The 16,933-nt window shown below is 36.8% G+C and overlaps 1 protein-coding gene across 6 annotated transcripts in view; it reads left to right on the top strand.

Moving 5' to 3' along the window:
• The window catches only part of LOC103095951 (zinc finger protein 345-like), a 58,070-nt gene extending 52,996 nt beyond the window's left edge, over positions 1-5,074 (top strand). For all 6 annotated transcript variants that reach the window (XM_056808748.1, XM_056808750.1, XM_056808751.1 and 3 more), the window contains one exon: positions 1,486-5,074. In XM_056808748.1, coding sequence (XP_056664726.1) covers positions 1,486-3,659 — 2,174 coding nt within the window. In that variant the 3' untranslated portion in view covers positions 3,660-5,074. The remainder of the gene's footprint in view (positions 1-1,485) is intronic.
• Positions 5,075-16,933: the final 11,859 nt, after the last annotated feature.

Here is a 16,933-nt window from a genome sequence, read left to right on the forward strand (position 1 = left end):
TTCTATCCATTTGCTTATACTTGTGTCACATAGTCGGTGCTTTGTAAATGATTAATGTTCGACTGATATGAAATATCTGAGGGGGTAAGAATGGGCAAAATATCTGGAAAGAGAAGTTTGGAGCCAGTCTGGAAAGGGTTTTAAATGCTGGATAGAGTAGTTTGCATTTTATTCTCTAGGTAGTAAGGAGCTACTGGAGTTTCTTGAATGAGAGTGAGGTGATTACAACTGTGCTTTAGAAATATAATATTGGCAGTTCGATGGAGAATGGATTGGAGAGGGATCTCTAGATAAAAAGAGAAACCAATTTAGGATTAGAGTTGAAGGATTTGGGTCTAGGGTTTAGGCTTGGACTAGAGTGGTGGTTATATGAATGGAGTGAATGGGGAGGATGAAGCAGAGGCTGTTAAGCTCAATAAACATTTTGTAAGGTACAAAGTTCATCCTAATATCCACATTAAGAAAATATCCCCAGCTTTTACCCCAGGAAAAAGTAGTCCTTTTTCCTCAAAAAGACCCCCTTCAAATGGAGGAAGATAAGAAAAGAATTTCAACTCTTTATCACTTTCATATTGACAAAATGCTTGCTATAACAATTCTAAGGGAAGTGCTACAAGTATTATCTCCATTTTCCAAGTGAGTAATGTGGTGCAAGTGACTGGTCCTTGGTAGTGCAACATTAGGACTTTAGATTGGAATTTGTCCCTGGATCTAGCATGTTTTCTCCTGTTGTTACTATTCAGTCATTTTTTAAGTGGTGTGACCCTATTTGGGGTTTTCTTGGCAAAGACACTAGAGTGGCTTGCCATTCCCTTCTCCAGCTCATTTGATAAATGAGCAAACGGAGGCAAACATGGCTAAGGAACTTGCCCAGGATCACATAGCTTATGTCTTCTCACTGTGCAACTTTTTTTATAACACTCAGGGAGATGGATTCTTTAATTTTTGCAACAGTGTCTCCATTTCATCACTCAAAAAATAAATACTGAGGGTGGGATGGCATCCTGGGTAGAGGGCTGGCTTTGGAGTCAAGAGACCTAGAATGAAGGCCTGCCTCTTAACACCATGGACAAGTCACTTAATTTCTCTGTGTCCCAGTGTTAAGGCATGAATACATTGGTGCGCTTCATTGGTGGAGGCAGTTTCCCTCCCAGTATTATCACAGTTCCAGACCAATGACTAAAGGAGTGACTAAGCTAACAAAAAGAATTGAATCCAAATTAAACTCACCTATTCACTAAAGAGAAATCCTTTCCCTCAAATCTTTCATATTTGAAAGCTTTGCTATTTGAGGGCCATTCTGACCTGGTACCATGCTTTAGCAGAGTCCATTTAAGACTTGTACCTTGAAGAGGGGGAAAAAAACTTACAAAGAAAACGGTCCCTAATCCCCCTAATCTAAAAACTCTGAGTATAGATAATATTGTTGAAAGAATAAATGATATATTCTAGGGAATAGCTATTATTTTCTCCTTGTCATTTCAGGTGAAGGGGCACAGACTAAAACTAAGGACCATTATCCAAAAGAAAATGAAGATATAGGATCACAGAGGATGTTATCAACAGGGATCTTGGGGGCTATTGTCCAGGACCCAGAATTTCAAGAAAGTTCTGACTGTGAAGGCAGGTTAGAACTGCAGCAAGGAAGCACATCAGGTCACAGAATCAGTAAATCTCCCCAAGGGAAATCTTTCTGGCATGTGACTCTTTTTCCTAGCAATGCCACTGCAGAGGAGAAAGGCCAGGAGTGCAAAGGAATACTGGATCTGAACTTAAAGATTGTTCCACACTCAGGAAATCTTTCAGGAGAAAGAGCACAGCAAAGTGATTCTCATAAGCACAGTCACAGACAAAACACAGTGCCTTTAAGATATCAGCTACCTAATAATGAAGAGAAACCCTCTATAGGTGGGGAAGCTAGCAGTTGGCATTCAGGCATTGATTGTACAGGAAGGAAGGACAAGGTATATAAATGTGATGAGTGTGGGAAAACCTTTGGAAGGAAATCCTGCTTCATTAGACACCAAAGAATTCATAGTGGAGAGAGGCCCTATGAATGCAAAGAATGTGGGAAAGCCTTTAATCAGAATTCTACACTAGCTAAACATCAAAGAATTCATACAGGGGAAAAGCCCTTTGAATGTCACGAATGTGGAAAAGCTTTCAGAACGAGTTCATCCCTTACCAGGCATCGGAGAGTTCATACAGGAGAGAAACCTTATGAGTGTAATGAATGTGGAAAAATGTTTCGAGGGAGAGCAAATCTAATTCATCATCAGAGGACTCATAGTGAAGGAAAACCCTGTGAAAGCAGAGAATGTGGGAAATCCTTCATGGGAAGTTCAGGCTTAAGTAAGCATCAGAGAATCCAAAGTGGGGAAAAGCCCCATGAATGCAAACAATGTGGGAAAGTCTTCAAATGGAGCTCAAGCATTAGTAAGCATCAGAGAATCCATAGTGGAGAGAAGCCCTATGAATGCAAAGAATGTGGTAAAGCCTTCATACAGAGCTCAGACCTTAGTAAGCATCAAAGAATCCATAGTGGAGAGAAGCCCTATGAATGCAAACAATGTGGGAAAGCTTTCATACAGAGCTCAGACCTTAGTAACCATCAGAGAATCCATAGTGGAGAGAAACCTTATGAATGCAAAGAATGTGGGAAAACTTTCAGGGGAAGATCAGGCTTCAGTAAGCATCTGAGAATCCATAGTGGAGAGAAGCCCCATGAATGCAAAGAATGTGGGAAAGCCTTCATACAGAACTCAGACCTTAATAAGCATCAGAGAATCCATAGTGGAGAGAAGCCCTATGAATGCAAAGAATGTGGAAAAGCCTTCACATTTAGGTCAGGCCTTAGTAAGCATCAGAGAATCCACAGTGGAGAGAAGCCCTATGAATGCAAAGAATGTGGAAAAGCCTTCACATTTAGGTCAGGCCTTAGTCAGCATCAGAGAATCCATAGTGGAGAGAAGCCCTATGAATGCAAAGAATGTGGAAAAACCTTCAGGGGAAGTTCAGGCTTCAGTAAGCATCTGAGAATCCATACTGGAGAGAAGCCCTACGAATGCAACGAATGTGGGAAAGCCTTCACATTTAGGTCAGGCCTTAGTAAGCATCAGAGAATCCATAGTGGAGAGAAGCCCTATGAATGCAAACAATGTGGAAAAGGCTTCACATTTAGGTCAGGCCTTAGTAGGCATCAGAGAATCCACAGTGGAGAGAAGCCCCATGAATGCAATGAATGTGGGAAAGCCTTCATTCAGAGCTCAGACCTTATTAAGCATCAGAGAATCCATAGTGGAGAGAAGCCCTATGAATGCAAAGAATGTGGGAAAACCTTCAGGAGAAGCTCAGGCTTCAGTAAGCATCAGAGAATCCATAGTGGAGAGAAGCCCCATGAATGCAAAGTATGTGGGAAAGCCTTCATACAGAGCTCAGACCTTAGTAACCATCAGAGAATCCATAGTGGAGAGAAGCCCTATAAATGCAAAGATTGTGAGAGAGCTTTTCGAGTGAGGTCAAGCCTTATTGGACATCAGAGGATCCATAGTGGAGCAAAACCCTATGTATGTGAAAACTGTGGGAAAGCCTTTAGGTGGCATTCAAGCCTCAATGACCATCAGTGTTCATGCTTGAAACAAGTCTTATTCATGTACTAAGTATGAAAGTCTTAAAAGGGTGCTCACAATCTCACCAAACATTGGAGAATTCATGACTGGTGAGAAACCCAATGAATGTAGTGATTGTGAGAAAGCCTTCCATCAAAACTCCAGTCTCATTCAGCATGAAAAAATTCACAGAGCTTAACTGAGTATAGTAAATGACAGAGAAACTTCTGAACTTCAGAATTGTTTTGCTGGATTCCAGAGGAAAAAAAATTGCAGGGTCAGACTCCATAAATTATTACAACTTCTGTAAGGGCAGAGATTTTTGTCTCTTGATTTGTTTTGTTCAGCAAGTGAGTGCAATTCTAGATTGGTATCTAGTAAATTCATTTTCACAATGACTCAATAAAATGACGTTGAGGGGATAGTTGAAAGACACATTTCTCTCCACCAAATCCCCATTCGTTTCCCTTCAGTTCCCTTTGGCATGGCCTTTTGCTATCACTTCTCATCTCTACCTCTAACATGCTCCAATAACTGATAATAATGTTATGGCCATGTGCTCCATCCCAGTGTCTTCAGCTCCTTCAGTCAGCAGCAGTACCATTTTTACAGGCTGAAGTCATCTCCATTTCAAATGGTTTTCACCATTTGTATCTACTTGGCCTTTTTTGCATCTACACTTAAATGGATGTTATTTATGTTATTTTTCTAGATAAAATGTTAGCTCCATGAGCAGCAGGGTCATTTTTTTTCCATACTTACCTGCTCTTTTTTGTGTCTGGCTTCCCTGTCTGGTTTGTATTCCTTTTCAATAGAGGGATGGCTTTGGAGTCAGCGAGACTTAGGATCAAGGTCTGCCTCTAACATTTAGCAGCCTTGCAACTATGGATGAGTCCCTCAATTCCTGGCAACTGTAAGGCATGCAAGTTTCATTATTAAGCCCATACTAAGAACCTGCTCTGTGTCAAGCAATGGGATAGAATATGAAGCTGAAAACTCCAAACAGGGACTGCCCTAGAGAATTTCTGTTCTACTAGAGAGGGGGAGGGAACATGTGCACAAATAAGATCAGTATAAGAAAAGGGCTCTAACTAGGAGAGAGTACAATCATCAGAGAGGATCTATGATGCAAGACATTAAGGAAGCTAAATTCTGAGATGTAGAATGAGATGGAAGGCAGAACAGGCATGGTACAAATGCATGGAAGGAGGAAATGGAATATTCAGTTGAGGGAGAAGTTGATCAGTCTGACATGAATGTAGAGTTCCAACATGTAGGGGACCTGAAGGCCCTTATATATTTCTTGAATACTTGCCAAAGATCCACCTGGAGTTCTACTTTCTCCTAAAGTTGTTGTTGTTGTTGTTGTTGTTGTTGACTACTAAAGTATATTTCAGAACTCTTGTAGCACTGATTGTAATGACTTAAGCCATGTTTTTGTATTACATTAAATTCTTTGAGATTAATGTAGTTCTCTTGGTTTATTTTATCTCCTAACAGTAATATCTCTTTTCTGAAAGTCTTCATTTGGGTAAAATGAGAAGGCAAGATTGGAAGCACTGGGACTCTCTAACCTCCTGGGTCAGTCATGGAATGGCATTTTTTGGACAGACAACTTGCTTTGTTCTTATACATTCTCTCAGCACATAACACGGATTCCAAGAATTAATGCCCTTGTCCCATTATAACCATTCCTGGCAGAATACCAGGAAAGTGGCAAGGTCCAGAATAGCTCTGAGCTCCCTGCTTATAGGAGGGGTGGTTTCTTTTTCCAAACAGCAGGACATCTACCCTAATGAAGAAAGAAAATTGACAAAGAATGAGGAGACCAGAATGTAAGGAGATGAAAATCAGACAGAGGTCTATAAAGGGTCTACAATTAATGAGAGTGAGGCTTCGAGGTCTTCTTCACTCTCATGAATTTGTCTTTGTTCATCTTTTCATGAACACAAATTATTGTGCTGAGCTGTGGGTGAAGGAGAAGATGGCAGTCCAACTACCTAGCTTTTTCAATCATTCCTGGGCAGCTATCTGGGTCCTTGACCCTAGAACTCAGCATAAGGCATTGATTGGCCTGAGGTTCCCAAAGATCTAGAATGGGCCTGGCAAGATCCAGAGCATGCCATGCCCATTAAGGACATCTCCTCCAGCCTCCTCCTTCAAAGAAACATCTCTCAAGAGGTTCATCTGTCAATGTGTGTATCTATACCTGTTGGGAGCCAGTTACTTCTGCTTTGAGATCTTGTACATTTTTCTTCAGAATAATCATTTTAGATAAATAAAGTCAAGTTCTCCAAACCAGGTAATTATTTAGGTTTTATTGGAACAGGGCCAAGTCCTCCAACAGAGCTTCACTAGTCCCTACTTGTTTAGTGGACCAGCTAAATCACGATTAGTTAGATTTCATTAGGTAGAGAAGAGAGCTGAGAGTGTAGCCTCTACATCTATGAGGACAGTCTGCAAGGACTTTTAGTTGGGATTTTTGGGTGGAGAATTTAGATTATTTAGATTTTAAAAATCAATATCCAATACTCCAAGTATTATATTCATAAAATTTATTTATAATGACTAAAGCTAGAGTAAAAGGGAGCTAACTAAGCCATGGTCGCAAAAGAAGAGAAAAAGAGGACCAAGTTCCAGAAACTCATAAAGAATAACAAAAGGACACAGGTAAATGAAGGGAAAAGGATGCTGGGAAATGCAAAAGGAATTCTGGGGAATGTAGTTCAAAGATAGAAAATTTCCATGAATGCAATTATAAGATGTAGGGACCCCTCAACCCTGGTCCACTATCCCATCCTGTGAGTTTAATTATTACAATAAATCAACTACTGTTTTATAATAAACCTGTGAAGCAGTCAGATTGAATTATACCAACAATGACAGGTTAGGCCTGCCTGTGGCCTACATCCTGACTCCAACCAAATTGAGTAGTCACTGGGTTCATAGAAAGGACTAATAAGCTTCTTCAGCTCCATGCACTAATTAGGTAAGCTTTAGCGTAAGTATTTCACTTTACTTTTGCCTCTCTCTCCCCCTTTCCCTCCTTCCTTCTCTCTCTCTCCCTCTCTCCCTTCTTTTGACTTGTATTTTATCTCTTTTCTCCTCTCTCCCCCCTCCAGTCTTCTCTTTATCTCTGTCTCCCCCTTCTAAAATTGTTGATTGTTTCGACTAGCTTTTTGTTTGATTCTCTAGGATTCTTTAAGTTGACCATCATATCATCCACAAAGAGTGATAGCTTGGACTCCTCGTTGCCAATTCTAATACCTTCAATTTCTTTTTCTTCTCTAATTGCTACTGCTAGTGTTTCTAGTACAATGTTAAATAATAGAGGTGATAATGGGCATCCTTGTTTCACTCCTGATCTTATTGGGAAGGCTTCTAATTAATCCCCTTTGCAGATGATGTTTGCTGATGGTTTTAGATCTATATACTTTCTAGTCTCTAGCCTTTCTCCTCTATATCTGCCTCTCTTCTCTCTATCTTTCCTTCTCCTGGCTTTGTTATCTCCCTCTTTTCTCACCTCTCTCTGCATGAAATCACTCCTCTATCTCTCTGTCTCCCTTCTCCTGGCTTTTTTCCTATCATCTTTCTCCTCTCCCAGCCTCTACTCTCGAATTTATCCATTTCTCTTTCTCATTTCCTGGCTTATCTCTTCTCAATCTCTTTCTCCTCTCTCTTTCTCTACTCATTTTCTTCATCTCTATTTTCTCCTGGCTTTCCTTTTCTCTATCTCCTTTCTCCTTTATCTCTGGCCTCTACTCTCTCCTCTTATCTTTCTCTTCCTTTTCCTGACTAGTCTCTTTTATCTCTCTTTTCTCCTTTGTCTTGATTCACAGAAGGATAGACAGATGAATAGATAGGTTGATGTATACATGGATAGACAGATGATAGATAGGCTAATAGATGAATGGATATACTGATAACTGATATAAGTATGTATCTTGAGGAATAGATTGAAGCATAGAAAGATGGATAGCTATATGGATGGATATATGAATAGATATAAAGATAGAAACAAACAGATGATTCATATACTGATGATTGATTGATAGATTATATATTGATTATTAGATGGATCGATATATCGATGGGTTGATCGATAAAGATTGAAAGATGGGTAAATATATCTATATGATTGATATGTTGATTGATAGATTATGGATTGATTGATGGATATAAATAGGTTATGGTTTGATGAGTAGGTAGATGGGTAGATGATGGATTGACAGAAAGTCAGAGAGAGTGACAAATGGATTAATACACTGATTGAAAGGTTTTAGATTGAGAGACTAGAGGTTGCTTAATAGATGGATTGATAGATGAATAGACAGACTAGGACTGCTGGACAGATGGATGAATTTATTGATAGATCTATAAAATGATAGATTATATACTGATTGATATGATATATTGATAAGTTAATGGCTGAATGGATTGATTATAGATTACTAAAATTGTTAGATTGCTGAGACAGATAAGATTGTTAGATCATACAGAGACTGAGAGATGAACAAAAAATAGACAGATATATGATAGAATTATAGGTTGATTTATAGATTATAAATTGAAAGATAGATTGGTATATTGGAGATAGTTTGATAGAGACAGATGATTGGATGGATAGATGATTGATACATTATGGTTTGATGAATGATAGATTGAATGATAGATTACATATTGATAGGGGAGAGATTGATAAATTGATAGATTATCTATTGATTGATAAATGCATGGAAAGACTGATATATGGCAGAATGATAGGTCCATTAAGAGACCGATTATAAATTAATAGATGGATTAAAAGAGAGATTATAGATAAATTGAGAAATGGATAGTTAGCTGGATGGATGAATAGAGAGAAAGATGAACAGATGGATGGATAGATAGGTTTATGATTGATAGAATATTAAGATATTAAATGACAGATTATATACTAATTGACTAATAGATATGTTAGGATGCTAGATTGATAAATTATAGATTCACAGAAGAGTAGACAGATCAATAGATTACATATAGATGCATACATAGACAATTGAGCCAGAAAGACAGATGGACAAATGGATGGATTAATGGATTATAGACTGATTGATCAATTGCATGATAGTTATACATAGATGGATAGAGATCAATAAATTGACAGATTATAGATTGATAAATGGATATAAAGGCAGATTGGTAGATTACAGATAGATTGATGAATAGATGGAAAGACAGGTACATATAGTGGAATGGATAAATGGATGGATAGATAAATGAAGGGTAGATAAATACAAGTTGTATGAACAGACAGATAAATAGATTATAGATTGGTTCATAGATTAGATATTGATTGAGGGTAGATCAATTGCCCTATAGATATATTATAGAATGACAGGTCATTTCATAGATGGATTATGAATTCATCAACAAGTGGATGAACAGATAGATGGAAAGATAGAACGTTGATACGTTGACAAACATTGATTAGAGATAGAAAGATGGAAGGATGGACAGATTGATGATTGATTGCTAGACTACTGAATTAATAACAGCATATTGATTGATTATTTGACTGATGGATAGATATGTGATAGATTGGTTAAATGATAGATTACAGATATATTGGTAGGTTGAGGGGCAGATGGTTAAATTATAGATAAAAAATTAATGGAAAGAAAGAGATAGATTGATCAACAGATGGATGGATGAATAGACGAATAGACAAACAGATGGAGGGTTGGATGGATAGATAGGGGAGACAATCAGAAGGAAACATGGAATAAGTGGAAGGAGAAAGGGCAAGAGGAAGATGCCATTAGGGAGTGCAGTAAAAGAGGAGACAACAGGAAGGAACCATGGAAAATGAATGAGGGAAGCAGCAAAATGTAAAAAGGGAGGTAAAAAAAGGTGAGACAACTGGAAGAAACCATGGGGAATGAGTGGGGTGAAGAGGAAGATACCATTATCAAGGGGAGGAAAAGGTGAGACAACCAGTACGGGACATGGAGAATTAGCAGTGGGAGAAGGAAGATACCATTAGAGAAGAGATGAAATGGTGAGACAACCAGCAAAAATCATATGAAATGTGTGGAGAGGAGGAGGAAGATACCATTAGGGAGGGGAAGAAAGGAGAGTCATAAAGAAGAAAACAGGGTAAGTGAATGAGTGGAGAAGGACTATATCATGGGGGCGGGGGAAGGTCAGACAAAGGGAAGGAACCATAGGAAATAAGTGCGGGGGAGGAGAAGGAAGATAGCATTATTCAAAGGAGGAAAAGGTGAGACAATTGACACTTGGAATATGAGTGGGGTGAGGAGCAAAATATCATTAGAGAAGAGAGAAAAAGATGAGACAACAAGAAAAAATACTATATGGAATTAGTTGGGGTGGGAAGGAAGATACCATTACTCAGGAGAGGAAAAGGTGAGAGAACTGGAAGGATCCATAGGGAATAAGTAGGGTAAGAGGGAAGATACCATTAGGGAGTGGCGGAACTTTAAGACAACAGGAAAGAACCCTAGGGAATAAGTGGAGGAGGAAGGGAAGGTACCATTAGGGAGGGGAGGAAAAGGTGATACAACAAAAAGGAAACATGAAGATTGATTGGGGAGAGAAAGCTCAGACAAGTGAAAAAACCATGGTGAATAAGTTGGGTGAGAAGGACCATACCATTAGGGAGTGAGGTAAAAGAGGAAACAACAGGAAGGAACCATGAGAAATTAGTGGAAGGAGAAGGAAGTTACCATTAGAGAGAGGAGGAAAAGGTGAGACAACAGGAAGGAAACCTGGAGAATTCGTTTGGGAGAAGAAAGATACCTTTAGAGAAAAGAGGAAAAGGTGAGACAAGAAGAAAGCATAGGGAATGATTGGAGGGAGAAGGATGGTAGCTTTACTCAGCAGAGGAAAAAGGGGAGGCAACAGGAAGGAACCATGGAGAATCACTGGGGGAGAAGGGAGTTATCATTAGGCAGGGGAGATTGATCAATTGAGAGGTGGATAGATAACATGGGAAATAAAGGGGAAGAGAAGATACCATTAGGGAGAGGGGGGAAACTTGAGACAACTGGAAGGAAACATGAAAATGATTTGGAAAAGAAGGATGATAGTTTAGGGAGGACTTGAAAAGGTGAGTCATTAAGAAGATGCCATAGGAATGAAGTAAGGTGGAGAAGGAAGATACCAATAGGGGAGAAAGGTGAGGAAACAGAAAGGAACCATAGAAAATAATTTGGAGGGAGGAGAAGAACGATAACATCAGGGAGTGGAGTAAAAAGGGAGACAACAGGAAGGAATCATGAAAAATAAATTGGGGGAGAAGGAAGTTACAATGAGGGAGTGGGGGAAAGTTGAGACTACAGGAATGAACCACAGAGAATAAGTGGAGGAGGCAAGGAAGATACCATCAGGGAGGGGGAGGAAAAGGTGAGACAACAGGAAGGAACAACAAGGAATAAGTGGGGGTGAGTAGGAAGATACCATTAGGGAGGTGAGAAAAAGGTGACACAACTGGAAGAAACCATTGGAAATGAGGGAATGCGGAAGGAATATACCATTAGGGACTGGGGAATGGTAAAATAAGAAGGAACAATGGAGGAAATGGTAAGACAATAGAAAGGAACCATAGGGGGTAAGGGTGGGGAGAAGGAGGATACTATTAAGGACTGGAGAAAAAGGTGAAACAAGAGGAAGAAACAAGGTAGAATGAGTGGGGAGAAGGAAAATACCAGTAAAGAGAACAGTAAAAGGTGAGACAACTAGAAGATATTATGAAGAATAAGTGGGATGGGGAAGATACCATTTTGGAGGCTGATAAAAGGTGAAACAACAGCAAGGAACCATAGGGAATAAGTGGGGGGGGAGGGGAAGGAAGATAGTAAAGAGAGGGGTGGGAAAGGTGAGACAACAGGAATGATCCATTAGGAATAAGTGGGGGGAGAAGGAAGATACCATTATGGAGGAGAGATTGATCACTAGATTAGACATATAGATAGATGGATGGATGAATAGATAGAGGATAGACTCATGATCAAAAGGGTCGACTGATATATAAAATGACATTATATATTGATTGATGGATAGATTTAAGTTTGATTGCTAGGTTCATAATTTTTAGATTGATGAGTAGACAGATTGATAGATTATAGGGAGATGGATAGATAGATGATGGATAGAGGGATAGAAAGACAGACAAATGGAAGGATTAATAGATTTCTTGAAAGATGGATAGAGATCAATAAATTGGTATATTATAGATTGATAAATGGATAGAAAGATTGGTAGATTCCAGATAGATTGATGAATAGATAGATGGATAGACAGGTACATGAGTAGGTGAATGGATAAAGAGATGTATGGAGAGACAAATGATGGGTAGATAGACATACAGCTGGGTGACTAGAGAGATAAATTGATGACTAATTGACAGATTATAGATTGGTTGACAGATAACATATTGATAGGTAGAAAGATTGACCAATAGATGTATGATAGAATATGTCAATTGAGAGATTGATCTCAAATTGATCGACAGGTCATTGGACAGAATGATGGAAGTATGGATAGATAGAAACATGATGTATTGATGGATAGACAAACATTGAATATAGATAGAAATATTGATGGATGGTTGAATGGATTGTTAGATTGATGATTGATTCCTTCACTGTTGATTGAATAAGAGATGAAATATTGATTGGTCAATGTAGTGATGGATAGATATATCATATATTGATTGTTTGATGGATAGATTATAAATTTATTGGTAGATTTTGGAGTCATTGTTAGATTATAGATAGAAAGACTGATGGAAAGAAATGGATAGACATAATGATAGATTATAGACAGATTGATAGATGGATAGAGGAATACACAGATGAAATGGAGGTTGTATGGTTTTATAAATTCATGACTGGTGGAGTATTAATTTACATAGTAAATAATAGATTGGATATTGATTGACAGATGTATAGTTACACAATAGACTGATACAGTGATTGAATAATTATAGATTGACAGGTTATAGATGGATGGTTGGATAGATCAGTAGATGATATAGACAGAAATATAAACAGATGGACTAATGGGTGGGATAGACTGATGACTGATTGATAGATTATAGATTGATGTTGTTTGATAGATGCTTGATAGATCGATAGAAAGATCATTAAATTGATAGGTTCCAGATTGATGGATAGATGGATACACAGGTAGATAGATGGATAGATGCAGGGATTAATATAGAGACAAACAAGACACATAGTTGGATGGGTTAAGAGATAGATTGGTGATTGGATGATAGACTGAACAACAGTTATATATAGATTGATTGATAGATGGATAAATAGATATAAGATAGACTGACAGGTTGATGGGTAGGTAGATTGATATATTATAAATTTATTGATAGATAGATAGACAATTGAATAGATCAATGGATGGAAGGACTTATGGGCAGATGGATAAGTAGATAATTGATTCAGATTGAAAGATATATAGATATACAATTTATTGTTAGATTGATAGATATATAATATCTTGACAGTTTGGTAGATTGATAGATAATAAATTGATGGATGGATAGATTGATAGATTACAGACAGACGGATGGATAGAAGGATATATAGATGGATATATCTATCCATCAATACATGATGATTACAGAGATTGATAGATGGATAGTTGGTTGGATTAATAGGTGGACTGATGATTGATAGTTTATATATGGATTTATAGATTATATATATATTGATTGATATATATATTGATATGTTGGTTGATAGCTTATCAATTGACTGATGGATAGAAAGAAAGACTGGTAGATTATAGATATATTTATGAATAGAAAAATGATGGATGAACAGACAGTTGGAAATATGAATTGATGGATAAATTTATGATTGATAGATTATACATGAATGGATAGATATGATAGATTGATAGGTTGACTGATAAATTATTGAATGATTTATAGATGGATAGAGTGATCAATTTTAGATAGATTGATGAATAGATAGATTGATAGACATAGATGAATGGATGTATGAACAGATGAATGGATAAATTGATGACTGATTGATAGATTATAACCTGATTGGTAGATTATATATTGAATGATAAATATCTGAATAGACCAATAGCTAGATATATGTCAGGAAAATAAATCTATTAGTAGATAGGTTGGTCACAAATTGATGAGTAGATGGATTGACAATGGTTAGACTGATAGATATGATAGATTTATAGGTTTATTGATAGTGGGATAGATAGATTATAGATAGATGGATGGATGGATGGACAGACAGATGGTTGTATGGACTGACAAATTAATGATTGATTCATAGAGTATTAATTAATACATGAAATGAGAGATATCTATTAATTGATAAATGGATATATATAATAGATGGATAGGGTGATTCATAAATTATAGATTTATAGATGGATAGGCATATGGCTATAGATTAATAGATTGTAGATTGATAGAGAGATGGTTAGACAGAGTAAAGAAACTTGCTGAAGAAGCCTTTTCTCTTCACTGACTAAATCTGCAAATTGCAAAGATGTTGTCAAAATTAAATGGGATTTTGTTATCTGTGTTAACCTCTTCAAAATGGATGAACTGGAAATGGCATATGAAAAACATGGAAACTGTGGGCTATCTTTTTGGAGCTCTTGTACTTTCAAAAGGAAAGGAGTAGTGATATTTTACAAAGAAAAACCTGTGTGTGTGGGAATACTTTTGAGTCCACACTCACATAAGATAAAAGAGAGAATGATGGAAGAGGGAAGAATGCATCAAAAACCAGAATTCAACAATATGTTGTTTATAAGAAACACATTTAAAAACGAGAGACAAATAAAAATAAAGGGCTGGAGTAGAATTTATCATGGCGTGAATTTCTACAAAAGGAGTAGGGGTAAGGAATCATAATTTCAAAGTTAAAGCCAAAACACATTTAATTAAAAGAGATAAAAGGAGAAGGGATGTTATGTTAAAAGGTGTATGATAATGAAGTAATATCAGCATTAAACATATATGCAACAAAAATGCTAAAGCATTCACATTTTGAAGGAAAAGATCAGTGAATGATGAGGTCGAAGTAGGTAGTAAAACTAAACTACAGTAATGGGGTCTTCAAGCTTCTTCTCTCAAAACTAGATAAAATCTAACTGAAAAATAAATAAGTCAAGGAAATAAATTAAGTCTTAAATATGCCAGATACCTGGAGAGACCTGCATGGGAATAAAGAGGAATGGGCCTTTTCCTTAACAGTCCATACTACCTTTATAAAAATTGACCATATATTAGAGCATAAACAGTTGAGAGTTAAATATAGAGAATTAGAAATAATGTATCATTTTCAGATCATAATACAGTAAAAATTATATTTAATTTGGAACCATTGAAACAGATTAAAAATTAATTGGAATCTTTTAAGAAGACCTAATCTTAAAGAATGAGTAGGTTAAAAAACAAATCACAGAAACAATAAATAATATTCTTAAAGAGAATAATAAGGCAACATACTAAAACCTATGGGATGCAGCAAAAGCAGTAGAGGAAAATTTATTTCTTTTAAATACTCATATCAGTAAAATAGAGGAGGATGTGATCAATGAATAGGATACAAAATTTTTTAAAACTAAATTTTGAAAAATTTAAGAATTTTTAAAATTTAATCCCCAATTATTTACTAATTTGGAAGTCCTGAAAATTAAAGGTGACTTGTGTGAGCACTCAAACCCCACTGGCTGACAGAGTCACAGTTTGGGAAATTGGAGCTACAAGGGAGCCCCCACAAAATGAGTCCCCCACTGATCCCCTTCTGTGACCTCTCTCTCTTTAACTTCCTTCTCTAATAGATAATTATTGTTCTCTCTCCAATGCAAAAGAAATTATATAAGAGCAAAGACTTATAGAATAAATATATATGCCACCTTAATCCCCCCCAGATTATTACCCTAAAATATTGCATTCACAGAATTAAAACCTAAAGATCATTACCCATTAACCCCCCCCCCATCCTTTCCCTCTCCACAGAGTTACATTCACTCCCATTACAAGCCAGGCAAGCCAAGAAAATCAACCACCTTCAAGTCCAGGTCTCACTCCACTGAATCTGTTTGTAGACAGAAACCAGGCAACATTTCCAGGTGCTTTAAAGTATCATGAGAAAAAAAGAACTTGTAAATTGAAGAAAACTTCAAATCTGGTCTGTCATTCTATTACCCTCTAACCCTGTATGTATCTACGAAATGTTTTGTTACCCATCTCCTAACTAATTGTGATTGATTATGAAAGGTGAACAAAAGTCACAATGATTCTCCTAACTAGTGATCCCTCAGGTCAAGAGGGACTAACCCCCAGATTATTCTACTCACATCATTTATCTTCATCTCTGTTGTTGCAATGATGATTTGTTGACTATCTCCTTAGGCTTCATGTTTGTTGTTCAGTTCTATGGAAACATGTATATAGAAAATTGATTGTGTGCTAGAAAAGTATGTACTCACTGAACCTATATAATAAATGAACCTTGTGCCATGGCAGAGTGCTGTGTGATGCCTATGCACATAGGATTGAGCACGCAGAATCTCTCATTCATTATGCAACCGAACCGCTACAGCTAGACTGAGTGACCCTACCCTCTGAGAGATCACTGACTCAGCTCTCAAAGAGTGACATTGAAAAATTCAATATGAGAAAATCATTGAATTAAAAAATAAAAAATAAAATTCTGGTTGATTTTATGAAAAACCAATAAAATAGCTTAATTATTTTTAATATTATTTAAAAAAACAGAAGAAAACAAATCTCTAAAAGGATGAATATATCAGGAATTTAGGAATGGCTTAATATAAGGCAAGCAATTTACATAATTAATTATATCAATAACACAAAAAATCATATGATTATATAAATGAGTGCAGAAAAAGCTTTTGACAAAATACAACATATTTTCCATAGAGAAAACTTGAAGCAGAGTTATGAATGGCTTTTTACTAAAAATGATAATCATCTAGGTAAAACCATAAGCTAGCATTATTTGTAATGGTGATGAGGTAAAAACCTTCCCAATAAAATCAGGAGTGGAACAGGGATTCCCATTACCACCACTACTATTCAAAATCATCTGCTAGCAATAGAAAATGGTAGCAATAGCAATGAGAAAAGGAAATTGAAGGAGTTAGGTTAATAAAGGTAATAAAACTATCTCTTTCTTCAGATGATATGATGGTCTACTTAGAAAATTCCATAGATTTAATTAAAAAGCTACTTGAAGCAATGAATAATTTTAGCAAAGTAGCAGGATATAAAATAACCTCACATAAATCACCAG

The sequence above is a fragment of the Monodelphis domestica genome, chromosome X, assembly GCF_027887165.1.
Source record: "Monodelphis domestica isolate mMonDom1 chromosome X, mMonDom1.pri, whole genome shotgun sequence".
Lineage (NCBI taxonomy): Eukaryota > Metazoa > Chordata > Mammalia > Didelphimorphia > Didelphidae > Monodelphis > Monodelphis domestica.